Source organism: Equus quagga, chromosome 17 (assembly GCF_021613505.1).
Source record: "Equus quagga isolate Etosha38 chromosome 17, UCLA_HA_Equagga_1.0, whole genome shotgun sequence".
Taxonomy (NCBI): domain Eukaryota; kingdom Metazoa; phylum Chordata; class Mammalia; order Perissodactyla; family Equidae; genus Equus; species Equus quagga.
Genome location: NC_060283.1, coordinates 30,975,021 through 31,001,722, shown reverse-complemented (window position 1 = coordinate 31,001,722; position 26,702 = coordinate 30,975,021). Strand labels below are relative to the sequence as shown.

The 26,702-nt window shown below is 48.1% G+C and overlaps 1 protein-coding gene across 1 annotated transcript in view; it reads right to left on the bottom strand.

Annotated features, from left to right (window-relative positions):
* KIAA1549L (KIAA1549 like) overlaps window positions 1–26,702 on the bottom strand; it is a gene marked incomplete at its 5' end in the record, with an annotated part of 272,381 nt that overhangs the window by 73,224 nt on the left and 172,455 nt on the right. The window contains 5 exon segments of the mRNA XM_046643105.1: window positions 3,386–3,549; window positions 12,339–12,510; window positions 17,694–17,845; window positions 23,193–23,252; window positions 24,789–24,951. Coding sequence (XP_046499061.1) covers window positions 3,386–3,549; window positions 12,339–12,510; window positions 17,694–17,845; window positions 23,193–23,252; window positions 24,789–24,951 — 711 coding nt within the window.

Genomic DNA, 26,702 nt, shown 5'->3' with positions numbered 1-26,702 from the left:
ACATTAGGGAATGACAAGCTCAGAAGGTGGCCACTGTTATTAGATTAATAATAACAATCTCTACATATGTTCAGGACTAACAGCCTGCAAAACAGACACCTCATTTCATCCTCACCAGGACCCTGTGAGGTAAGCAGGGCAAACATCAGAGTCTTCATTTTACAGGTAAGAAAACAAAAGCTCAGAGAGGTTCAGTGACTTGGCCAAAGTCACACAGCTAAGTGGTGAAAGACTCAAGACTAGCGCCTCACTCTTCTGACTGACAGGGTGGTGGTTTTTTAACCTTCAAGTTGAAAATCACCCGAGATTAACTAATTGCCCATTGGACACACACTAGTGACCCCTGACACCATTAATACAACATCACAAAGTGTCTACAGAGTTATTTTAATGAGTTTTGTAAAATTATCAAATCAAAATAATCTCCAATAATTTCAAAAGTAGACACATTACCCAGATCTTTTAAGAAGAAAGCATGCATAATAATAAAGGCCAACTTGTATATAATATATTGTATTGAAGCCAACTTGTATATGATTTATTATGCACCAGGTACAACTCAAAGTAATTTACATGACTCACTTAATCCTCACAACGACCTATAACTGAGTCCTCTTATCCCCGCTTCACAGATGGGAAATTGAAGCACACAGAGGTCAAGTACAGGTCATACAGACAGTATGTGAGAAAGAGGAACCACGTGGGCATCTCAGGGGCGACTGGCCTGTCCTGAGCAGACTGCAGGCCCCAGCTTCGTCCTGCACCTGGACGTGGCCCTAACTTCTTCTAACAAGGGCGCTTGTTCCAGTGGAGCCACACTCTCTTCAATTATATGAAGGAAAAAACTGGGAAAAGACTGGGAGCCCAGTGACAAAGAGTAAAGACGAGTGAACTCGGAAGAAACGGGGTGACAAGACATGGTACCTGGCCTGCCTCCTGCGTTGATCCTTTTCACAACATTCTACGTGCAGAAGCCCAGCCCAAACTGTGGCAGCAGGTTACGCCTGTGGCACCTAGCCTCTGAAGAACCCTGGCCTCAGCTCCCAGGACAGCCACATCCACCAGCTCTTAGCATGTCATCTATCACTGAGTCTCGGGGGGCAACCCCAGGAACGTCCTCTGGCTCTGCAGCCTGCATTCCACAGATGCGGCAATGACCCTGGAGACCAGGATGCCATCCTCTCGGCCTATGGATTGGTGGCAAAGGCTGCCTTTCACCCCGCTTCACCCCTTGTCATTAAACGCACTCTGCCCCCACGCACAGATTGTGAGACGGGCTGCAGGCGGCTCTCTCCTCTTGGACACTGCAGCGTCCCTGGGTTGCCATGCAGAAGGACAGCAGTAGGAAAGAGGCAGTTCCACCCTCTGGTTTCCCATGACGAAAGGGCTGTGGGAATCAGGGCACGAAGCCCAGCCTCACTGAGGGAGAAAACCACCAGCAGCACCGCACACAATGCTTCAATCATCTCGTGGAATGCAAACTTGCTCGATTTTCCACATCAGCCAGGTGTCTCTCCAAGCACCATGCACCGGGCAGGGACAAGAAAGGGCCTAGGAAAACCCACAAACATTAATCTGTTCCAGCCAGAAGCTTTCAAGCCAGACGGATGCTGAAACCATGTGCTGCCCAACTTCTCCTGGCAAATTAATAAAACTTTGGCTTAATCTCTAACACAAAGATGGCATTTACAACCTCAGTATGGCATGCTTTGCATTCCTGGACTCGGCTGCAATTAGACTCCAGTAATTACTTTTCTGTCTGAAAGGCTCAGGTTGTAACTAAGCTAAGCAGGGCTGGTGACCCACAGGATCCTGCAGAATGATAAAGATGGGATAAAATCACTGGCTACCTCTCATAGAAATGAAGCACCTCTTCCTGGAACCGCGTCACTGCTCACCGCCTGGGCACTCACCAACACTGCGCGGTGCCTGGGAAGTGGGTGCCTTCGTGTCAACAGACACACAACAACATTCTTTAGGGTTGGGCTCTTCAGCCTGTCTAATCAAGCTGCAGCTTTCCAACAGATGAATCAGTTCAATAAACAACGAACTCATTTGATTTCTTTCTCTGAAGTGAGGTGTGCTCACCCAGGAAGAACCAGGCAGGTGTGCCCCAGCAAGGACAATCTCCACGACATGCACTCCCACGGATAGGAAATTCCACTCGGTTCCATCCCCGCGCAGGTAGACACAGCTCGGAAGGTCAGAGCTGGAAAAGGACTATACCTGCCAAATGTCAGGGTTCGGGAGGGTGCAGGAAGCAGAAAGAGCCCAAAGACTCAGATGTGGCCTGGGTAGCCCCTCTGTGGCTAGTTATTGACTTTGGACAAGTCCCGCTGTCTCTCTTTCCTTTGGGTTTCTGAGCAATGAAATGAAAATAATAAATCCCGCCTTGACGATGACCTACCTCATATGGCGGCTCTGACGAGCAAACGAGGCGGCAGACCCAGAAGAGCCTGGCAGATCGCGAGGCGTTATCTAAACCTCGGCACCACAGGTCATCACGCTTCCCTCAGGGAGTATCATGAGGGAGCGACGTCACTGGAAACCTAGCCTTTGGAATGTCCTCAGCCCATCCCCCTCCCAGGCCGGAGGTGGCTGCCGTGGACGTGTAGAGGCTGTGGAGACGGACGGGGCTCCCAGCCAGGCTTCAGCGGAGCCGCTGAACGGGGGTGTGACGGCCGCCCGACCAAGGCCCTGCAGCTTGCCCATCACGACAGCCCTTGCAGATAAGCCATTCTGGCCAACGGAAGAAGGGACATTGTGAGGGTCTAATGTGCCCAGAAGAGGCCTGCAGTCGGGGCCAAGAGACTGGCTCCCCCGCCAGTTCTGCTCCTCACTAACTGTGAGCCTGAAAGAGGCCTGCAGCAGGGGCCAAGAGGCTGGCTCTCCCACCAGTTCTGCTCCTCACTAACTGTGAGCCTGAAAGAGTGACTTCTCTGTAAAAGGAGCTGTCAGCTTGGACGACCCTAAAGCCCCTTTCAGGTCTATCTAGCTCCTAGTTGTCTGTGCCTCAGTTTCCTCATCTGTAAAATAATGCACTCTCCCCAAGGCTGCTGTGAGGACTGAGTGAGAGGCTATCTGTAAAGCACTTACGGCAGAGTGAGCATGAGGTAGGCATCAGCCAGCAGGTCCTGACTATGAAAACAGAGGCTGCACGACAATGTGGGACACTCAACGCCACTAAACTGTGCACTTACAAAGGGTCAAGATGCAAGTTTTATGTTACGTATATTTTACCGTAATTTTTAAAAAGTCCAAATAAATTAAGGGTCTCCTTCAAAATGAGGGCTGGTGAGGATGTTTCTGACGGTAAGTGCAACGGCCTCAAAAGCCAAGAGAGGAAAGGCCTGGCCCCCGCTCCTCCCCTCACCGCTTCCCGAACCTTTGCTCGCTGAGGCAGGTTCATCACGGCGTCTGGCTTGAAGTCGCTCTTGTTTTTCCGGCAGAGCACAGCCGTGATGATGATGATGATGACCGTGACCACGGCGATGGGCGCCAGCACCGCAGCAATGATCCACAGGTTGTTGGGCGGATTCTTCACCACGGCTGTGGGAAAGAGCCAGAAGGAAGCACATGACAAGGAGCACTGGTAAGGGGAAAGCAGTCAGGACATAAGTCCCCAGTCCCAAGTCCTGAGCCTGTTACGGGGCTTGGGATCAGAAAGGCTCTTGCCTTGGGCAAGTTACTCAAGGTTTCTGAGTTTCCGTTTCCTCCTCTGTAAAATGGGGCTATCATTCTGTGGGCAGCAGAGAGACAAGGGATGTGTGGGGCCTTGGTGTGGCCCTACTAGGTGCCCAATAAATGCTGGCCTTCACTACTGGGAAGAGGAGGAGGAGGAGGATGGATCGTATGGATTTTCCTCACTGGGATGTCCGTGAGTCAAAGGAAAAGAAGAGAGAAGAAATCTGAGGATTAGAGCGGTGCTAGAGTCAGGAGACCAAGGCCACAGAGATTAAAGAGCCACTAAATATTGCAGTAAAGTCATCCTCTGAGTGAGAAATCACTAAACCGTAACCGAGTAGACGCATTCCCCCACCCCCAACCAAGCGGCTGGGTGGGGAAGTTTGGAAATGCCTCAGTCTAATCACAAGGGCCAGGCTGTTCTCAGGGCTGGAGTCAAGAGCAGCCTAAGCGACGGTCAGTAGGAAGAACATGTTCTTAGAACAGTAGGTGCCTCCAGCGGGGAGGGGCTGGAATTAATTAACCTGCAAAGGGCAACAGGTGATGGTCACACTCTACATCATGAGAGGGATCAGGGTTACACAGGTGCACACATTGTCAAAACTCATCAAATGGGATACATAAGATCCGTACATTTCACTGTATGCAAATTTTACCTTAAAACACCATAAACAAATACTGAACTCTAGGCAACGATACGCATGCTGAAGTGTTTAGGGTTGAAGTCTACTGATGTTTGCAACTTGCTTTGAAATGCATCAAAAAATAAGATGGATTGATGGATGAAGGGATAGAGAGATGAACAGATATGTGATAACGAAAATATAGTAAAAGGCTAATTGTGGAATCTAAGTGGTGGGAACATGGGTGTTCACTGTACAATTCTTTCAACTTTTTGTTAAGTTGGGTTAGGAAGATGTAAGGAAAAAAAAGCTCTCGATATGAGATGAATGAGTCTCCCCCAGGATCACTGGCGAGGCAGCTTGGAAAACAGTCCCATCAAAGGACCAATGTGCTCTTAGAACTGGAGTAAAAAAAACAGTAACCAAAGCAATTGTCTGCAGGAAGAAAGAGTTACTGGGAAGGAGTAGGGTCTGCAGGAAATGTAGAAAGAGAACCACAGGGCAGGCAAAGACTCAGCCATGCCAGGGGACAGGCCCAACTGGCAGACGTGGGTAACCTGATGGACGGCAGGTCTACCCTGGTGGACGCGATGGCTGCAACCAGGTGTTCCAGGTTGGTGACGGCGTCCGTTAACACCACCCAGGTTCTCTCCTCCCGCACTCCCCAGATGACCTCACAGACCAGTGGCTGTAAACACCATCTGTGCTGATGATGGTCACCTGAATGGCTCCCGCAGGACCTCCACCCTGACTCTACATCCCTATGTCCAACCGCCAACTCTAATCTCCAATTGGACAGTTCAAAGATGCTCAGTCCAATACGTTCAGAACCCAACTCTCAATTTCCCCCAGAACCTTTTCTTCCTGTGATATTCTCCACTCCAATAAACGGCAACTCCTTCCTTCCAGTTGCTCAGGCCAGTAACTTGGCCATCAATGCTGACCCTTCTCTTTTACTCTCACCCAACATCCTAATCATTAACAAGCCCTGTCATCTCCATCACTTTCCATCACGGCTGCTCCCACTGTGACCCAAGCTACCCACATCTCACCTGAATTCCTGCGATGGCCTTCTACCTTGCACCTCACTCCTATAGTCTACTTGTGACACACCAGCTGGAGTGATCCCTTAAGAACCCAGATCACAACACTCCTCTGCTCAAAACCCTTGGGAGGCTCTGAACCCACTCAGAGTAAGAGCCGGAGTCCCTATAATTTCTATGAGACCCTAAGGGATCTGCCCCTCTGACCACCTCAGTCATTTCTCTGGCCTTATAGCCCTCTGCTCCTCCTTTAACTCACTCACTTCCAGCCTACTGGCCTCCTACTGTGTTTCCAATATGCTGGACATGCTCCTGCCTCAGGGCCTTTGCACTGGCTTATTCCTCCATCTAGAATACTCTTCACCTACATGCCCACACGGCTTCCTCCCTCACTTGCCACAGGGCTTTGCACAAGTGTCACCATATCTGTGAGGCCTTCCCTGGACAATATAAAATAACAGCCTCTGACCTGGCACTCTCCATCCTGCTCATCCTACTTAATTCTCCTCTAAAGCAGTGCTTCTCTGACTTCAATGTGCACACCTGGGGATCTTGTTCAGATGCGGACTCTGATTCTGCGGGTCGAGATGGGGCCTCAGATTCTGTGCTTCTGCCCAGCTCCCGGGGTGGGGGGGACATGCAGCAGGCTCCAGGCCACCCTGGAGTGGCGAGGCTCTAAGGCACTTATCACCATCTGACATGACACACGGTATGTACTTGTTCATCCTCTGTCACTCCTGCCCCTGCAGAGAATGGACACTCTGGGAGGCCAGGGAATGTTGTCTCTTGTTCACTGCTGCATCCACAGGCCTAGCATAGGGCCTTGCACACAGTAGGTGCTCAATTAAAAGCTGAATGATATGCATTGCTTAACGATGGACAGGGATACGTCCTGAGAAATGCGTTGTCAGGCGATTTCCTTGTTGTGTGAATGAACATCATGGAGTGTGCTTACACAAACCTGGATGGTACAGCCTCCTACACACCTCAGCTAGATGGGACTAAGCTTATGGGACCACCATCGTATGTGTGCTCTATCGTGGACCAAAACGTCATCATGTGGCACATGACTGCACAAATGAACCAGCATTATGGCTGTTGCAATTTGGCTCCCCATAAAGGTTTCCACACAGGAGAGAGTAACGGAGAAGCCCCATCTCTGGTAGTTCTAGTCAATATTTTAAATTAACATACTGCCAATCCGGTTTATATAGCAATCTCTTGTAAGTCTGGTTAGCATAAGTTAGTCCTCCTGATCCTGCTGAATTCTTGGGGCCGGCAGACTCACAAAGTTGAGGACCAGACTCTAGAATATAAAGACCCCACTGGGAAGTGCTGCCTGGTGAGGACCTGCCTGAGGAGCCAGCTAGTCTCTCTCTGCCTTCAACCCCCCGTGACTTTTCTGGCCCCTTCCATCAGTCAGCACTTCATCTGGAGCAGTATTAGTACAAAATAACTCCTTTTCCACAATTTTTATCAATTGGTGATTAATCGCATTATTAACTTCTGAAAACAGCTCATTAGGTAATGTGCCTCTGTTGACATTAAACATTTAATTGCTGCTGCTTTTAGTAATTTGGTATTTATACGTGAGTTTTATGCCATTAACATTTTTTAAGGCTTAGAGCTTCTGTAGAAAATAGCAATATGCCTCTTTTTGGCATTGCTGTTCTATCCTGATGGAGAAAAATGTAGAGTGTAACAGAACAAGATACTCTAAATATACGATTTTTTTCATTAGCAAGTATGAAATATTTCCACGTGTTCTGCTTCTCCTCAGCTTTATTGTTTGGTGCACGGGTTCCTCCCGGGGGAAGGAGGTAAAGTCCCTTCTCTTCTGTTTAAATGGGGAGAGAACAGATTTATCTTATGCCCATTAATAAAGTCGTTTAACAGTCAAAGAGACAGTCAAGTCAGGTCAGCTGAGGTCATCCAGACCCGATATGTCCACTGGCATAATAATCCGAAACTACAAAGTCACGTAGGGAGGTGAAAGGAATGAATGGTTATTTAACTTGCAAGCATTTCAGTTGAGGAAGGACAGAAAAGGGGCCAGCAGGTTCCGGGAGTTCCCCGTGTGCTGGGCCTGGGGTAGGCCCTTTGCCCAGTATCATTCTTATCCCCAATTTGCAGATGAGCAAACAGCCCCAGGGGAGGTGAGATGTTTTTATGAAAAGTCCTTTCTCTGAAGTGCAAGCTTAAGTCAGTTCCTAGTTAACACATACGAATGGAAGCATGGGTGCAAGAACACACACACACACGCATACACACACACATATTTGTCAGACGGAATGAAGTCAAAGGGTCCACAGAATCTAAATTCAGAATATTCTCATGTGAAGCAAATGTTGAAAGGAGGAGGAATCCATTGAAAACACATTTCCAGCTCATTTTTGCGGCTGTCAAAACATCAAAGTTCGTAACGCGTATGAGTGGAGGCAGGCAGGGTCTAGCCTGGGTACCAGCAGTTGCTCAGTGCTCAGTCCACGTCACTGTCCTGCCCAAGCCCCTCAGGGCTCCCATCCCACCTGTGGGCAGCACGTGGGGATCCAGTGATGGGGGCCCCTCATCTGCACCTCTGACCTCATCGCCACCACTCTCCTGCATCAGTGACCTCCTCGCTGCGTCTCAAACCCTCCCCCTCCGCCTGGAACCTTGTCCCCAGATATCCTCGGGTGGTCCGTCAAAGGCTACTTCCTCAAAGATCCTCTTCTTGACCCCCAACAATTGAAAATTGCAGCCATTATCTCCTTGACGTCCCCCAGTCCTCCCCGCCTAATGTTTCCCCACGGCACTTACTAGCACCTAGCACACTGCCTAGTTATCTTGTTTACTGGACCTGCCCCCTCAGGAATGGAAGCTGCACACGGCGGGGGTCTGTCTGCTTTGCTCTCTGCTGTAGCTGCTGGACCTCCAGCGCCCGCAACAGTGCCAGGCGCATAGGAGGGGCTCAAAAATACCTGCTGAAATAACGAACGAGCATGAGTTCCCCTCATCAAAGAGCCCGTCTATCGCTTCTGCTAGTGGCGTTTTTTGAGATAAGTGTCTGATGGCCATGCAAGGTAAACCAATTCCTGCTCTGGTCCGCTTCTGCCTGGGGAGGGTCCTCCTGCTCATCCGCCGGATAACCACTCTGCAAGGCCTCTCATCCAGACCCCGCCAACGGAGCAGATGAAAACCTCCGCTAGAAGCGCAGTCGCCTTCTTTAGGAGTCGTTGCTGGCCCGCTGCCCAGAAGGCGCCGTGGGTCAGGAGGGCACTGCAGGAGGGCACTGCACACCGGCCCTGGAGCTGGGCACGCGGAAATCACGAGGACACACGGAACACTAACACTCTCCCTTCAGAGGAAGAAGATGATTGTTCAGCGCTGTGACTCTATTCACAGCGCTCACCCTAGATTCACATTGCACGCTGCTTTCAAAACAATTAGGAGAAAACTGGATCCTCTCTTCACTGGCCTCGGCATTCTCCTGATCCGACCCCGGGAGAGAGGCGTTTCTCTACTCCCTCCCCGGACACTCGAAGTTTCCCAAACCTGCACCTACAGCGTTCTCACAATCTACAGTGTGAACTCTCTTGAGATCCAAGCTTGAATTCCCAAAAACCTTCCTAGCCTCAGCCCTCGAGATGCCAGCAACACCGCGACCCCCACTGCACCCTTAGTTCAGTACCACCTCAGGCGCAACACGGCCCAGACTGAATACATTCTCTTCTCCCTTCTAAAATGCTGCTCCTGTCGACCCCCTTTCTATCCTCATTAACAGCACCCTATTCTCTGTGTTATCTGGGTTCTTAGCCTTCAAGCCACCTTTCCTTCTTCACGCCCTCTCTCCGTCAGTCCTTCTACCTCGTGGATAAACGAGACATTCAGCTGCCGCTTCCCGGGCGCCCCAGGGTTGTGCCAAGCCCTGGACACACGATAATGACCTCCTGTAAGGCTCCAAGTAGCTCTATTAGGGCAGTGTTTTTATAGTACCATTTTACAGACAAGGAATACGAAGGTCAGAGAGGGTCATTAATTTGTCTCCAAGCTCCACAGCTGGAAAGTAGAAGAGCAGGGATGTGAATCCAGGTCCATCTCATTTCAGAGGCTCTGCTCTCACCTGCTTTGCTATGGTGACTTCTAACTGTGTGCCTCACTCAGGGCCTGGCAGAGGCATTTAGCAAAGGTCAGTCCTCTCCCTTTACAAGAACAGTGCCAGGCAGTAGCTGGAGCTGGATAGTCAAAGATGAATGAGATGGGGTACCTGCTTTGAAAGAGCTCATGAGGGGGACAGAGAGAAAACAGTTTGTTTGCCCACATGGTAAGGGCAATGGAAGCCCCTGGAACTAAGGCACCCACACCCCTGTGCTCTGCTTTCTCTCCCGGGGCAAAAGGATGAGCTGTCCCCGCTCCTGGCTGAGTGTGACCCCTGACTTGTGCCACTCCCTCATCCACTCAAGGACTTCACTCTTACAGTTCTCACGTCTCTCTTCAGCACTGTCAGTTTCTCCCTCTCTATTACAGTGAGCGAGTGACATTCAAACATGCCCCCCATCTCCCACGTGCCCCCAGCAACTGCACCATTCATCTTCTCCCCTTTGCTGTCACCACTTCCCCACCCCATCCTCTCCCCAGTCCAGTCCAGCCAAGCTGTCTCCTCACCTGTTCCTGGAAACCACTCCTGCCAAGGTCACCAACAACCTCCATTTTACCAAATTCAGTCAGTCTCCATCCTCACAGTACTTCGCCTCTCAAGAAGTAAGTCGATGCAGTAGCTCCCTCCCTTCCAGAACATTCACTTCTTTCGCTTATTTACAGACCCGGCTCTCCTGGGTTCCTCCCATCTCCCCACTGCTCCTCAGCGCCTTCTGCTGGTTGCAGTTCTTCCCTCATGGATTCCCCAGCGATACTCATGGCTCTTCTGCTTAATCTCACCCACTCCCTTAGCTCTCAGTGTCACCTCTGTTGATGACTCCTCAGTTTACATCTCCTGGGCTCTACAGGAGTGTCTAAGACATCTCAAACCTAACATGTCTAAAACCAAACTCTCAGTTCCATCTCCCCCATTCTCACTCCAGCTCCACTGAACCTCTCTATCTTTTGCATCTTCTGCATCTTGACAGATGACACCACAACCAGCACTCAAGCAAACATCTAGGAGTCACCCTCGAGTCTTCTGGCCCTCACCTCCTCCTGCCACACACAGAGTCCATTGTCTCGTCCCATCAGCTCTGTCTCCACAAATATCCCACATCCATCCACTTCTCTGAGTCCCCCGTCTAAACCTTCGCCTCTCGCCTGGGCACCTGCCACAGTTTCCACTCCTGTCTTCCACAATGTATTTCCTACCTGGAGAGAGGGAGAAAGAGCTGAAAATGGAACCCTGGGGAGCCCTCAGAAAGACGGTGCAGCAATACCAGTGAAGCAAGTAGCAGACCTGACCAGCGATGGGGCCAGAGCCCACAGGGAGGAGGGAGAAAGGCGCAAAGGGAGAGAATCTGAGTTAAAAATGGCATTTCAAAGATGAGATTGCAGAGGGTGACCATCACTTCCAGGGAAAGGCATGTCTGTGAGGATGTGCTGGCCGAGTGGAAGTGAAGCCACAACAACACGTGGGCTGGACCATCACCACGGAAGCCCGACTGCCCCCCGCCCCAGACAAAGGCAGAAGATGAGGAGGAGAGGAAAACCATGAGCCAGGTGTCAGGTTCGTAAGGAGTGTGGATACCAACTAGGAAATCAACAGGAAATGACCGCCCATGCCCTGTATGCTCAGCATGTTATCAAATCTTTCTTCCTCACAATCTGTCACCTTCATCACCTCCCCTCTCCCTCACTCTCTTTACAGCCTTGCTTGGGTCCCCAACACCTGGGCCACCAGAGCCTCCTCACCAGTCCTGCCTCCTCCTGTCCTGGACACTGCTGATAGATTAACCTCCCAAATCATGGGTAGTTCCAATACTACTACTCCCTGCTCGGAAATCTTCAGTCGCTCCCACAGCCCATCACATCATGCACAGCCTCCTCCCTCTGCCATCCCAGGCCTGCATCTCCCAAGGAGTCCCCCTTTCTGACCCCATCAACTCCTCCTCATGTTTCAGTCTGAACCCCTTGCTTTTCAAGCACACCTGGTACTTCTCACCTCCATTCTTTTTCTCATACTGCTCTGTCCTTCCAGAATATACACCTTCCTCTCCCTCTGTTGAAATCTTAGCATGTAGTACAGTTCAGAACACACATTTGGAGTCAGACAGATCCAGATTCAGATCTTGGCAAACTAGGTACCAGTTCTGCGATACCAAGCAAGTTACTTAAGTTTTCCAAGCCTTGGTTTCTTCATCTGTAATTTGGAGCTGAATGAAGTTGCCCAATGAGAGGAGAAAGTGAGAAAGTCTATGTAAAGAAATGAGCATATTAGCTGCCTCAGGGGAGGATATTCAGAGGCAGTTATTATTTTCACTACCCTTTCCTGTCCACTCTTCCAGACGCCCCTGCAGAGCAAGCTCTCCCTGCGCTGACTGGGCACCACATCGCCTCCTCACGGCACCGGCCCGTGGTCCACTCCTTCCCATCTGCACGGGCTCCCTCTCTGCTCCTGAAAGCCAGGGACCAAGTCTTGCCCACTCTGTATGTCCTCCAGCACCAAGCACTGTTCATATAGGTCTCTATAAATGCTTACTGAATCTACTCGTCTTTAACTCCCCAGCAGACAAATATAATCTGAGTTATGGTGATTTTTCCAGCTGTTCACTGGACTACACTGAGGAGGAAGAGCAGGTAGGACTCGGGGAAAATAATGTCATGATCATCATCCTAACGTCCAAAACACACCCCTTAACCAAAGTCTATCGATTCAAAGAACACAGGAACAGCTGACTGATTTAAGAACCTTCTAGAACAAAATGTTTAGCTTTGGGTCTATTAACATCGGTTTGGGGAATCACTTTGATTTGCAGGAAACATTTAATGTTGGTAAAAATAGTGAATGGAAAGACTATGCCCTTACGGTCAGCTTGCAGAAGGACGACATGATGCAGGGTCAAGGCCATCCTTTGGGAGTCAATGGTGCTCAGGATCTTGGCAGCTGCGGTCCCCAGCAATGGCTTCCCGTTGTACAAGGTGTAGTAAGTCAGCTCCACTGGGTCCTTGGGTCCCGGCACCCGCTGCATCTTCACCATCTGTCAGAGCAAGAGAGGCTGTGTCACGGGCATCTTGCACAGAGCCTGCAATCACATGGGCAATCAGCAGGCTCCCTCCTGCCTGCTGACGCCTCCGTGGCTACGTGGGCCCACAACAGCTACTCTAGACATCAACCTTCATGTACCTTCCTATCACCAACATCTCAAGATGCCCTGTGATCACTGGAGGGGGAGGCAGGGAGGAGAAAAAGATTTTGAAAATATGAACATCTGGAAAAACAGTTTGAGGCTGGAGAAGAGAATGCTGAAATGGTGATGTCTTCCAGCCTCCAGAGAACTCTGGCCTCATTTGAAAATAGGCCTCCACATTAATTCAGGGCATGTTAGGTTATTCTCAAACAAGATTTCTAATTTCAATTCCCGCAACTGTCAGAGAGGAAAAAAAATGAACTTATACGTCTGCAATTGAAAAGATCTCTAATAAAGGCAGTACTTGGAGACCCAAAGTTCTTTTTCTAAAAAAACCTTTGTTGCTTTCTCTCATTGTACAAGTTATATGCATTCACTACAGAAAATTTGAAAATACAGAAAGTCATCAAGAAGTGAAATAAAATGAAAACAATTTGTAATCCCTCCACTACAAACTAATTACTATTATCATTTTGGAGTATTTACTTCTATTGTTTGTTTCCCCACAAAAGCCTTTTATTTATTATTTTACAAAATAATTTTCATACACTATATATAGTATCATATTTTGCTATTTTTACTTGCATCCAGAAATGGCCTTAAATATAACAAAAGCATAAATGTTAGTTTCTACACAGCATTTCAGTGCACACCTCACAAACTTATTTAGCAAATCCTTTATTGTCAAACACTTACATTGTTACTCATTTTTGAGTATTATAACTAACAATTGATAACCATCATAAATACATAAAATGTAAATTTTAATACCCACATAATGTTCATACTGTATGCATGACTCATAAACTTAACTAACCCTTCATTTTTTAAGTTGTTGTCAACTTTTCACTATTACAATCAACAACTGATAAACATTATAGTATAGTGTAGTATAGTATTTTATAAAGTGTATATTATAGACTATGTGTCATATGATACTAAAGATATTACAAAACTGTTTATAGTAGCATTGTTCATAATGGCAAAAAACCAAAAACTCCAAAAGTCACAAAGAGTAGAATGGATAAAGGAGTTATGGTAGAGTCACACAATGAAATATTATAGGGTAGTTTAAGTGAACTATGGTTATTTATGTCAATATGGTGAACACAAAAGCCTGATGTTGAGCAAAAGAAACAAATCACAGAATATAAAATTCAAAAACAGGCAAAACTAAATGATGTATTGTTTAGGGATACACATGTGGATGGTGAAATCTATACAGAAAATACAGGCATGATTTAATACAAAATCCAAAAGCACACTCAACTCTGATGGAAAGGAAGGCAGTATGCATACTCAGAGAAGACACAGAAAAGGCTTCTGGGGTAAGGTAAGGGTAACGTTCTTTCCCTTTGGGTTGTGGGTTCCTTTTATTAGTGCTCTTTAGAACACATATTTTTACACTCCTTTGTTCATATGCTATATATAACAATTAAAAATAGATATTACTACAACCCAATAAGAAATGAGTTTTTAAAAGAACCTGACCAGACACTTCACAAAGGAAGATATCTAAATAGCCAATAAGCACAGGAAAATTCAAATTAAAACCACAAGGCACCACTATCACCCACCAGAATGCCCAAAGTGAGAAGGGCTGACAACACCACGTGCTGATGAGGACGTGAAGCAAGGGAACTCCACATCCGGCTGGTGGCGTGGAAAACGGTACACTTGGGAAAAAGGTCTGGCAGTTTCTCACAGAACTAACATACACCAACCCTACGAACAAGCAATTCCACTCCTACATAACCAAGAGAAATGAAAGCATATGGCCGTAAAAAGCCTTGTAGAAGAATGTTCATAGCAGCTCTGTTTATAATAGCTAAAAACTGGAACAAGCCCAGGTGTCCATCAACTGAAGAATGGACAAACTGTAGGGTATTCACACAAGGGAATAAGATTCTGCAATAAAAAGGAATTAACTACTGAATAACACAAAATGGACGAATCTCAAAAACACTACACTGAGTGAAAAAAGCTTCATATGAAAGAGAATATATAGAATAAAGGATTCCATTTATATGAGGTTCCAGAACAGTCCAAACTAATCTGTGGTATGGAAATGATATATGTTATCAAATATAAAACAGTATTAAAGTACATTGTTAATTGTAGAATCTAGATAGTGAGTACATGGGTGTTAGCTGTATAGTTTTTTTCAACTTTTCTGTGAGTTTGAAAATATTCATAATAAAACGTTGGGGAAATGTAGATATTACTAAAAACAAGGGTCTTGTGGACATTCGAATTTGGAAACCAGCAGGTTGAACAAAACTAAGATTTCTTTACTCAGGTCTTGTTAGAGGCTTTGAAAGATTCTTGGGAATCTTCAAGCCGGGGCTACAGGCTGCAGCCTCGCCCAAAGTGACCTGGGCAGAACCGCTTCGCCTCAGGGCACCTTATGGGGCCACTCTGCAGACACTCTCTGAGAAACACTGCTTCCACCCTTCCATCTTGGTGTGCAGCTCTGCCTCTTCGAAATGAATTTGCTGTGTTTGAAAGTGCCCAGGTCACTGCATCCTCCTCAACACTGGACGGGACCATTTTACTAAGCTTTGGAAGGTGAAAATGGCATTACTTTGATGACAAGTGAGTTAAACGTTTAAAAACGTTCATTGGTCATATATATTTCTTCTTTGAACTCAATTTCTCAGATATATCCACTAGAGAAATATCTTTAAATTCTAGACATCTAAATCTCCATATTCATGAAGGCAGCTCATCTTTTAAAATTATTTGATCCTAGAAGAAAGGCCTCTGGGTGGAAGGATGACGGAAGCTTTGTAGACTGAATTTTACTTGGGAAACTTGGGCGTGTCCTTCCTGCCCGCAGTGGGAGAGGAGGTCAGGAGAGGCAACAACCAGCCACGAGTGAATGAATTCACACATCTAACAACTTCACTCAATTTCAATTTAATAGCAAATTCTTCTTACCCAGATTTCTCCAAGGTAATGTCAGAAGGTGATCTACAGCCTCCGCGAATTAGGGATTTGCAGAAATAAACCCCTACTTGCTTCCCTCAGACTTTCCTGGTGACTCTGGGGGCCAAGCACACTGAGTCCTCAGAAGAAATGAGAGAGAGAACATCTCACTGGGCCCTTTCAACACACAGAATGTGTTAGATTTCCTAGGTTTATGAATAACACCGGGATCGTAGGGTGGTTCTTTCTCCTCCTTCAGCTAAGGCAAGTCCCGTTTCACTGTCCTCTGAGTCCAGCAACTTCCTTTCTGTTATTTGGAGAAGCCTGAATTATAGGGCTCACATGGACCCCACAGACGGGAATTCACAAACCTGGAATGTGAAATTAACCATCGCTTTTCCTCTTGATGAGGCTATCACAGACCAGAGAGACTTTTAGAAGCAAAACCTTCCAATAGAACCAAGGCCCAAAGTCACCAACTGTGAATGGGAGCCTGGAGCCCCCTCAGGGGCACAATGCTGACTCACTCAGGAAGGTGCGTTCCAGAAGATGAGTTGTTTGCACTTCTTTTTTTAAAAGATAAAAAAGATCTGTTGCTAGTCGTCTTCTTTTTTTTTCCTTCTTCTCCCCAAAGCCCCACAGTAACAGTTGTATACTCTAGTTGTAGGGCCTTCTGACTGTGCTATGTGGGATGCCGCCTCAGCTTGGCTTAGATGAACAGTGCTAGGTCCACGCCCAGGATCCGAACTGGTGAAACCCTGGGCCGCCGAAGTGGAGCACACAAACTTAACCACTAGGCCACGGAGCAGCCCCCGTTTGCACTTTCAAGATTGCCTGGGGACATGATCTGCAGACAGATTGTGGTAACGTCCGTAATTTCCTTTAAGACGCTTCCTTGTAGGCAGTGTGATACTATGCACGTGTGTTTGGGTGAAGTTACACCCTAGATGTGGTCAATCTCCAATGAAGAGCTCACACCCCAGGGGCACCAGGCTGGATTCCAATTAGGAGGCCCACCTTCTAGAGAGAGTGACCAGGAGCATGCCTGTAATTTCATATCTCGCAAACAGAGCTTTGCCAATTAGCATAACAAACATTAGAAATGGGTTCTCATTGGTGAAATTAGTGGTATTCAACATATGTGGATTGGCTAAAACACACTAGAGACTCTCACTTTTGCTTGAACTGGATAAGGAACCTAGAGAGGCTGAGAGCCCCCACCTGGGGGACGGCTACTGTCTAGAAACAGACTCTAAGAAGAGTTGAGTGCTTGTAATTTATTTGTGAGGTACAAGGCACTGACAGGAGGATGAGGAGGTGACACAGGGGTGTGAAGGGAGCTAACGAGGGGCACATCAACAATCCAGTTACCACAGTGGGCAACTGAAGCTTAATCCTGTGGGAAAGCTCTGGAAATTATCTAAAACAGACATTTCAGAACTCTCCTAGCCAAGGGGCAAGGGAACTGGGGTATTTATAACCCCCACTGGTTAAGTCACAGGCACTTCTGGCCAGCCGTGGTACAGGCAAAGTGGGTTCTGGCATCTCAAGGGCAGCCCTCCAACATCGATTCCGAGGTGGCTGCTGGAAGTTCACTGTCATTCACAGAAAGGGTACAGGGGTTTGGGCAGAGCACCAACGGAGTCTGCTAGAGCTCCCAGCCCAAATCCCTGCGTGGTCGTGTGTCCGTTACAAACTCAGAGGGCTCTGTTGGTTAGAGCAGACTAACCGAGGCCTGAGAAGGCCTGAAAGCAGTGAGAGCTGGGACCTCATCGAGCCTACAGCCTAGGCTGGTGACTAGTTCGTGCCTGCGGACTGATAACTTCTTGTTTAATAAACATCTGTGTGTGTGAAGAATCTGTTCCCAGACCCCCTTTCCTTACAATCTAGTAGTGACTCTGTCGGGGGGTAGCTAACTCTCACCCTCCTTCAGGATTTTGATGGTTATGACCACCCATCCTCCCAAACCTAAGAGCCGTGTTGATTAAACAGCTCTGGCAGTTTGCACCACGGCTGCTCCTCTGCACACAGCACGATTCACTCAGTCTCAGGACGCACATTCCCACACATTTATCAGAAGACCCAGTGGCTTCACCCACACCCACCTGCACAGTGTAGCTTCCCAGGGTGGTGGCCCGTTTAAACCGCCGGCCTTGTTGCTGGGACATCATGAACAGCTGGGCCAGGCGCTGCTCCATGACCCGGGCGAAGCTCTGGTTGTGCATGCCCACCAGCGAACTGTCCACGCCCTGCAGCACTGTGGAAACAGAAGGCAGAGGGCTGCTCAGAGGACAGCCTCCCTACTGACTCAGAAGCCACAACCACCACTGGGCACTGAAGGACACCAGGTCTACCTCATGTCAGGGCCTGGCCCTTCTTCCCTCACTTACCTTACAGCAGCCCCAGGAGGCTGGAATCACTATCTACATGATACGGATGCTAGAAAGGTTAAGTGACTTGTCCGAGGTCACACAGCTGCTAAATACAAAGTCAGGGTTCACACCCAAGCCTGTGTGGCTCCAGAGCCTGCGCTCTCTCCTCCATGAGCTGTGACGTGTCTAACGCTGCTGGATTAGATCAAACCTTGCTGAAGATGGGATGTGTTGTTAAGAGTCCATGTGGGAACAGAGCATAGCTGCGGTTCCTGGCTCAGGGCTACCTTTATTTTATTTCTCCTTCTCAACGGCTTTGCTGAAGTCTCTGAGCTCATCCTGCAACCCAGACCCTCACACCTGGGCAAACCACCTGCTCCATGTCCTCACCCCTCCCTCCTCTGTGGGTCCTTTTGGGACCCACTCCTGGGGCTGCCCAGGGCCTCTCTGGAACTCTCCCACTTGAGAGCAGGACAGCGTAAGAGAGAGTGGGCTCTCAGCGCTGGCACAGGCCATCTGTGGGACGTTAGGCAAACCACTGGCTCCCTGAGTCCAAGTCCTCCTCTCTGAAAAGGGAACAAGAAAGTCTACATCACAGCAAACGTGTTCCTAATGGGCTCTAAGGCTGAGAAGAAACAAGATGTCTAAAGCAGCTTAGCCCGGTGCCTGGTGGTGGAAGGTGAATGGAATTCCTCTCTTCCCACCCCTCCTCCACCACTGCACTTTGTCTACACCCAGGGCTATCTGTGGTCAGTAGGTGAGGTATTAATGGTGGAATTCCAGGCAAAGGCTAGCGCATGGAGGAGGATTTTAATGAACGCTACGGCCATCCGAGGATTACCATGGTCACTTACCATGGGGGCAACCGCCTTTCGCTGTCTATCCCAAAAGTCCAGTCCTTCCTCCAAGTCCCTTGGGAAGCACACTTCACCCCAAACACACAAACACTGCCTTCCAACATCATCCCTGAAATGAAAAATGCTAAAAACAATTCTCATCTTCCTAAAGGGACCACAGCTACATGGGCTGAGAATGTAATACAGGATTTTTCATTTGGTAAAGGGTGTTCTACCACAGTCCAGCCAAGGACCATTAATACCACCCATCTACCAGAATATGGAAACAGCTCGGATGAAAAGAATGTGCTGTTGTTATGATCACATTCCATACAGTGCCAGATCAAGCAACTGACGACAACAAGAGATAGAGAATGCTGTTTAAACCGATCAAGGGAGAAATAAAACCCACAGCAGAGTCTCAGAAATTACTTCCTTGAAGCCATAAATGCCAAGTAATCCCCATGGAGAGTATATAGCAGCTCTCCTTTTAGGGCCCTTGTGAGGGACTCTCAGCTCATCTGTCAGCAGCATTCCTGCAAACAAAGATAAACTCTCCTGTGCTGTCCCCCCCCCACGGCAGGTCCCAGAGAGGCCCCTCGCAACCCTCCTGACATCACCTCCCTCGTGGCTCCAGAGAGTAGAGCCCACGTCCTTGCTGGTTCAAAGACCAGCTGCTGAAGGATCACCCTAAGTCGGCCTCTCCTGACCACTAGATGATAGAGGGGGGCACAGGACAGTCGAGGAGCGTCACCTTGGGGTACTTTATGGGAATCCCAGTGAGAATTAAGGGCCGACATGGAAGAAAGGGAACAGTGAAAGGCTCCAGGTGATGACAAAGTTCTGGAAATAGTGGTGACAACTGATAGCACTGTGAATGTACTTAATGCTACTGAATTGTACACTTAAAAATGGTTAAAATGGTAAATTGCCTATTACATGTATTCTACCACAATTTCAAAAATTGAAGGAAAAAAACCCTCACGTAAGGGCAGGAGGCTGTGGGCACCTGCCGCAGAGTCACAGCCCCATGTGCCTCATCACCCTACCTGCAAAGAGGATGTGTCCTTCTGGGGGAGCTCTGGGGCTGGCACTAGGGGCCTGAGTTTGAATCCTGGCTCCCTCTTACTGAGTGTTCTTGGGCAAGTCGCTTATTTCTTCTGAGCCCCTTATCTGAAAACACAGGGATCGTAACCCACTCCTTATTGTGTCCTTGTGAGGAACAAATACTGTATAAAAAGTGCTTCCAGCAGAGTGCCATAAGGCACTTGAGAGGATGCCCACAGTGGCAGCTGCCGTTGTTGCTCACATGTGCCCCCTTCTTTGCTAGACACACCCTGACTAGAGGGAGAAACCCCACGGAGAATATAGAATGTGTTGCAGGTCTGTGGCTCCTCGCCTGACACCTGAGAAGAGCAGCAGGCCCCAGGCTCCGGGCCCTCTCCGCCTGCCTGGAAGGGAGTGGTAAGGAACGTGTGCTCATGTCTCTCACAGCCACACAGAAGGTGGCACCGTAAGGGAGCTGGGACCCTGGCACAGGTGCCCAGGAGGAGAGCAGCCTCTTCGCACACCAGCCGGGGCCCCGGCCGCCCACCCTTGGCCATCACTGACTCAGCTTAGGGGAGGTGGGCAGGTCCCCAGTTGTGTTCAAAGGAACTTTGTCCAGAAGCTTGGGTGGTTGTTACATCACCGGTTTCTTATTCCTTCTTTATTCACAATTGCACTGGGCTCTAAACTTCCAACGATCAGGCCTGGTCAGCCTCCACGTATTCAAGCTGAACTGTTTTATTCATGGTTGAAGCCCACATATTCAGAGCCAAAAGAACCTGAATGCTCAGTTCAGATGTTCTCATTCTAAAGGTGACAGCGTGACACCCAGAGAGCCTGAACGACCTGCTCAAGGACACACCAGGTTAGTATGTAGCAAAGCTGAGACCAGAAGAAATTGTGGGATTGCTGGGCCTGGGGGATTTTGAGTCTGGTGGGTGAAATAAAGACAGATGAGTAACTCTAAGACGGGTGCTCGCCTGTGTCAGGCAGCAATACAAAGTGTGCGCATCTCTATCCTGCCTCACTCACACAACCAGGTTCCAGGACCCACGGGTAGCAAGGTGGCCCCTGGATTCTCCATAAAGAGGGACAGCAGGAGTCACCCTAAACCAGTGATTTCTCACCAAAGAGGGACCCACACTCAGGGAGGGGAGAAGTGTACAGTGTGCAAAAACATATTTAATATAAGTTTAGTTGGAAAACAGATGAGAACATGTCAGGGTTTTATAATACAATCTACAGAAAGGAAAGCTGCTCCAAATCCTCTTGGCTGCTAGCAATGAGCAGAAGACCAGGTGCTGTGATGAAGGTCTGGGAGGAACAGGCAGAGGGCTTATTCAAGGGGCTGTGGCTTTGAACAGACTGAACAAAGCTCTCTCCACCTCTCAGTTCCCAATCTCCTATCCCTTCTGGAAGCAATGGCGAAAGCTGGGGGTGGCTGCCAGTGGGTGTAGAAAGTGGTCAGGAGCCAAAGGGAAGGGAGGAGGGTCATCCTGAGACGTGGTTCCTGCCCGGCCAAAGCACTAACCAACTGATCCAACGAGCCCCAAGCACACGGCCAGAGGCCACTGTTGACTCAGATGACCAAGAGCGCTAACAGCCCTAACAAGGGAGGGTTGCACAGGAGAGCAGGGAGGGCCTTAAGTCCCAGGAGAATCCTGAAAACAAGACCACGTGTGGAGCTTTTTATTACGGTTACGTTTCTAAGACACAGGCAGGACAAGATACAGGGACAGGAGGAAAGGATGAAAGAGGAGGTCGTCGAGGACAGCCGTGTTTCAGAGGGGATTTGTTACCGTTTCATGTAACCCTTCAAGTTGACAGAAGGGGAGAGATGTCTGCAAGTTAAAAAGCCGCATTCCTGGTGGAGGAAACGTGATTTTGTAAATGTTACATGTTGGCTGGTTTCAAAAATGTGTGGTGGCTTAGCATTGTCTCTCAGGCATAAACTAGTGGGGTTTTTTCCTTTTTAAACATATTTCTTGTTTAAAAAGAAAAAAAAACAAAAAACCCCACATCTCTTTAGTTTGCCTTCTTAGCAAGTAAAATAACCTTTGCCTATCCACGGCTCCGCAGAGAGACAGAAATGCAGTTTTTTGCAGCTGAGCAGAGGCTGCGAGCAGGCTGGCTCCTGAGCCAGGACTAGAGGCAGCAGCCCACCTGCTGCTTTTTTGGGATGGCGGGTGAGGGAGGAGATGGGGAGGGAAGGAGGAAGAAGGGAGGTTTCAGACGGGGCTGCTAGCCCAAGCCCATCTCCCATGACCTGCAGGATCTTCCGCCTTGTGATGAGCTGCATGTGTCCCCCCCACGAGCTGCAGGCATCCCCCCCAAATCCACATGTTGGAGTCCTCACCCCAAGGACCTCAGAATGTGACCATATTTGGAGATAGGGCCTTAAAAGAGGTAATTAAGGTAAAATGAGGTCATTAGGGTGGGCCCTAATCCTGTATGACTGGTATCCTTATAAGAAGAGGACACTGGCATAGAAACACGTGAGGACATGGCGAGAAGATGGCTGTCGACAAGCCAAAGAGAGAGGCCTCAGGAGAAACCACCCCCGCCCACACTTTGGTGTTGGACTTCCAGCCTCCAGAAGTGTGAGGAGTCTAATTCCTGCTGTCGAAGCCCCCAGTCTGTGGTGCTGTTACGGCAGGCGAGCAAACTAACATGGTCCCCCTCCAGTGCCTCCCCTTTACAGCTGGGCTGGCCACTTTTTCTCCTACAAACATCTATCTTCTCTTTTTGCTCCAAACCCTTGCTTCTCTGATTTCCAGAGCTACTGTCTGGCTTCTGAAAAACACAAACAAGAACTTTTTTTGCTGTTTCATAAAGCTCAGCTGGGAAATGTCAAGGAGAAAGAAGAAAATGCCACCAAAACACCCTTTACTTCCCTCTGCCCTCACTCTCAGGACACCCTGGGCTGCACCAGGACGAGTGTGGGTGTGGGCCTTGTGCCGGGGAGAGAGAAAGGCATGCCCAGCATTCCTCTGACTTTCACTGGGGTTTCAGAGGGCAGTACAGAAAGCCCTCCTTAAACAGAGAGACAGCCACTCACAGGGACATGCCCCAGATGTCCGCAGGTTAACGCTGTCCCTTCTGATGGGTCCAGAGGCCACTGGATGGGACTCTCCAGGTAGGTGCTGTGACTTGTTTATTTAATATTCATCTCCAGTGTGATGTCTTTTCTTATCTCAGCTTATCCACCCACTTCTGGTCCTGTGGAATAACTCCTTGGCTTATAAGACAGGACCCAAGAAAAGACACTAATCCTATCACTGAAGGGCAGGCAGTTTTAAAAAACAAACCAACCTGTTAGGGTGAAAGGGGAAATAAAATATGAGATTACCTGTAATCACCCAGTAGTCTCTGGTTGTTTCCGATGTGTCAAGGTTGGGATATTCCAGTGCTGAAACAAACAAGAAACACGCCAAATTACTTTCACAGGTTTTCTGTGTAAATACTCTAAGGGGAATTGGACAGAGTGACAAAATAGCAAGCAGCTAAATACTGCTTTATCATCTTGAGAACTCTGGGACATACGGGCCAAAGCTATCTTGCTATTCAAAAACCAAAGGCTCAGGAAAGGGCTGACGTTCAGACGACGTCTTCCAGGGTTGGGGGTCTCTGCTCTTCCAGTTTCTCCATCAAAACCTTCTCAAGTGGAGCATCTTCATTATCAAGACTTGCACAGCTGGAAACTGCCCTAAGTACAGCTTTCTCTTTAAAAATTATCCAACCGTTGCTAGTATTTTTAGGAATAATGATCTCTTGAACAGATTTTGCCAAAGTCAAGGACTCAGTTTAGCAGCCGAAAGCTTGTAACGAACAGTCATTTCCTTACAGGTGCGGTGAGCATCAGAGTTAACACATGTAAAGGGTTTTGCCTGGGGCCTGGCTCACAGTAAGTGCTCAATAAATCTTAGTCCTTATCATTGTCATTATCAGAATATCAAGATGATGAGAGAAAATAAATTCTTCACATGCTGCCATGTGACATAACGTCATCTTTTGTGACATCATCTTTTCCATAAAATCCAGAGTCATCTTTCCTTACTACATGGAAATTCTCAAAAGCTTGCCATTAAATCAACGTTCAAAAAAATTTTGAGCGGCTGTGATGTGCTCAGTACATTCACACACATCATCTCATTTATTTACAATATCAAAAGCAACCATAGACGGAAACACAAATGAGATTCTAATGTGCTAAAAAAAAAAAACCTTGCCTTGTGACCTCAAGAAACGTCCCCATGATCAAAATCAAGAGCACAAATCTTTACTTCCTTTTGGCTACCAGGGAAGTGTTGGGTACAAAATGTAGGCTGCTATCTTCGAAGGCTACGCCCGCTGCATGGTAAAGAGGATCACGCAACTGAAGCATTAGAAGAAGATGAGGCCACAGGACTAGGGGACTTCATCAAGCGAAGTCACGATGCTGGTTGCAGATGAGCTGCATTATGATGTCTACGGCCGGGGCACGGGCTGAAGGCCGGGGAACACCTGCCGATGGCAGAAGCGGAGGAAACATAGCAACCCAGATTGCCCTGAGGGCAGACGCCCTCCCGGGCGGGACTGCAGGCCCAGAAGGAAGACTGCTTGGGTTCACACCCAGGTTCCATGTCTCCCCAGCTATGGAAGACTGGGAGTCTCTTGGAGCTTCAGTTTTCTCATCTGCAAAAACGGGGCTAATTTTGCACCTACCTTACAGGGTGGTTGTGAGGATTAAATGAGATAAGGGATATTTGAAGAGTAAAGGCACTTAAGTGTTTTTTTTTCAATGTGCAATAAACTTATCATCATTTCGATCCCCATTTACCACAAATTTCACTTGTTCTTTTATGACAAAAGAGTTAGTACGCGGCCTGGCACAATAGATGTTTGTTAAATGGGGAAAGGCCCTGGGAAAAATGGCAGAATCCCTGCACGGCGTGGACATACTCACGTTCAGCAATGGTGAGCGGCGGGTAGGTGAGGTAGAACCCCACCAGCTCAGCCGAGAGCTGCCGGAGGAGGCTGCTGGCCACGGTGCCGTTGAGGATGGAGCTGCGGTTGCCCACCACATACACCAGGGTGACTGTCTGGGAGGCGTTGGATGTGCTCACAATCTGAATGGACACAGGAGGGAAGGGAGGGGAGACATGCCAGATAAGACGAGGGTCTGTTTCATGGAGGCCAGGGGAGAAGTTTCAGCAGAAGTCGAGGGTAGGAATGAAAGCAAGGAGGGAAAAGAGCAAGGAAGAGACAAGATTAACAACAGCCGTCATTTACTGATTGCTCCCTATGTGCCAGGCATCGTTATCTCATTTAATCCTCACCACAACCCTAGGAGGTGTATCCAGTTATGACTCCCTTTTACAAAGGAGGAAACTGACGCCCAGAATGATCAAGGGACTTCCCCAAGGTCACACAGCTAATAAGTGATGGAGCCAGGGTTCCAATCCAGGCAGCCTGGCTTCAGGTTTTAACCAGTGCATGGATCTTTTCCAGTGCCTAAAATGTCTCAGGTTACTTTCATGCTTCTGAAAATGTGAAATAGAGCATAGGAATGTTAAACTTAAGGAGAGCTAAACTGTTCAGACAGAGAACGCTTGAGTCAAACTTCTGGGGAATTTTAAAGTTGAAAGAACAGGCATATACACAGCTGATCACCACCCCAGTAAAGGACAGAGTGACTGAACCTAACGACAAAAGGAATTCGGAGATATAAAATAACTTCTTTAGAGAGCGATGACATTTCCTTGCAGTCTCCTAATTCAATATAGAATATGTAAATATTACTATGAGATGATGTGGTTTTCTTCTTGCATTTTGTCCAAGTCGGTTTTTTATTTACCGGAAAATGAGGTTCCCTGGGTCAATGTATGGATAAGAATATCCCACAGATGCTATTTGAAAAACAGATACAGAGGAAGGCATTCAACTTGGCGAGACAGTCTCTGTTGGGTTCCGGGCCAGGTGTCTGCCCCTCCCCCCTCTCCAGAATCGCTTGCACCCCCTCCCATGTCCTGCTCAGTGTCCCTGAGGCAGACCCTGTGCACCACCTCAGTGGGCTCCTTTGACCTCTGGCTTCAGCTAAAAGGAGGCTGGGAGGATGTGAGAGAGAGGGAGGACAGTGAAACCAGAGTTTTGGTGTCCAGGACTCCATCCCTGTGGGGACACAGTTCCTGTCAGCCATCTCTGGCTTCTGGCTTCCTATAACTGCTCCCACCTCTTACAGCCTTGGGAACCGCACTGTCCCTGTGGTTCCCCCAGAGCCTGCCCACGCTTCTGCAAAGGGTCTGTGTTATTGGTCTTTCCTCCAATTACCATCATTTGAATGTGCCTTCTCTTCCTACAGGGACCTGACTGACACCCCGTCTTTCGCAGACCTTTGTGTGTTCAGACATAAATACCCCTGCAATTTTCCTTTTAAGTCTTATTTTTAAGAAGACTGCCATAAGAAGAGCTTCTTCACATTATTTCCTACTTTTTCCCATTAGTGGAATTTCCTTTTTAATTCTCTAACACAGAGCCTACAGTCCATGATTAATAACATACTGAGTCAATGTTTCTGGTCAACTCTTACTCTCCTCTCTGAAGTATTTTTGGAATATGGTTGAGCCACGGGTATTCAGGTCTCTTTTCCAGGGTATCAAAAAGAAAGGTGCTTCTCTCTAACAATTCAAAAGACCTCACTATAGTGCCCCCAAACAAATAATAACTAAAATAACTTTTCAACCTTTATCACGAACATTCTATCTTTTGTTTTTCAACAAAACTAAATCCCACTGTAGCAAGAAGCCTACAGAGCTTGCCGTATGGAGACCTCTATACACACTACACCCGACCAGGTGAGGGATGGGAACCTCTATACACA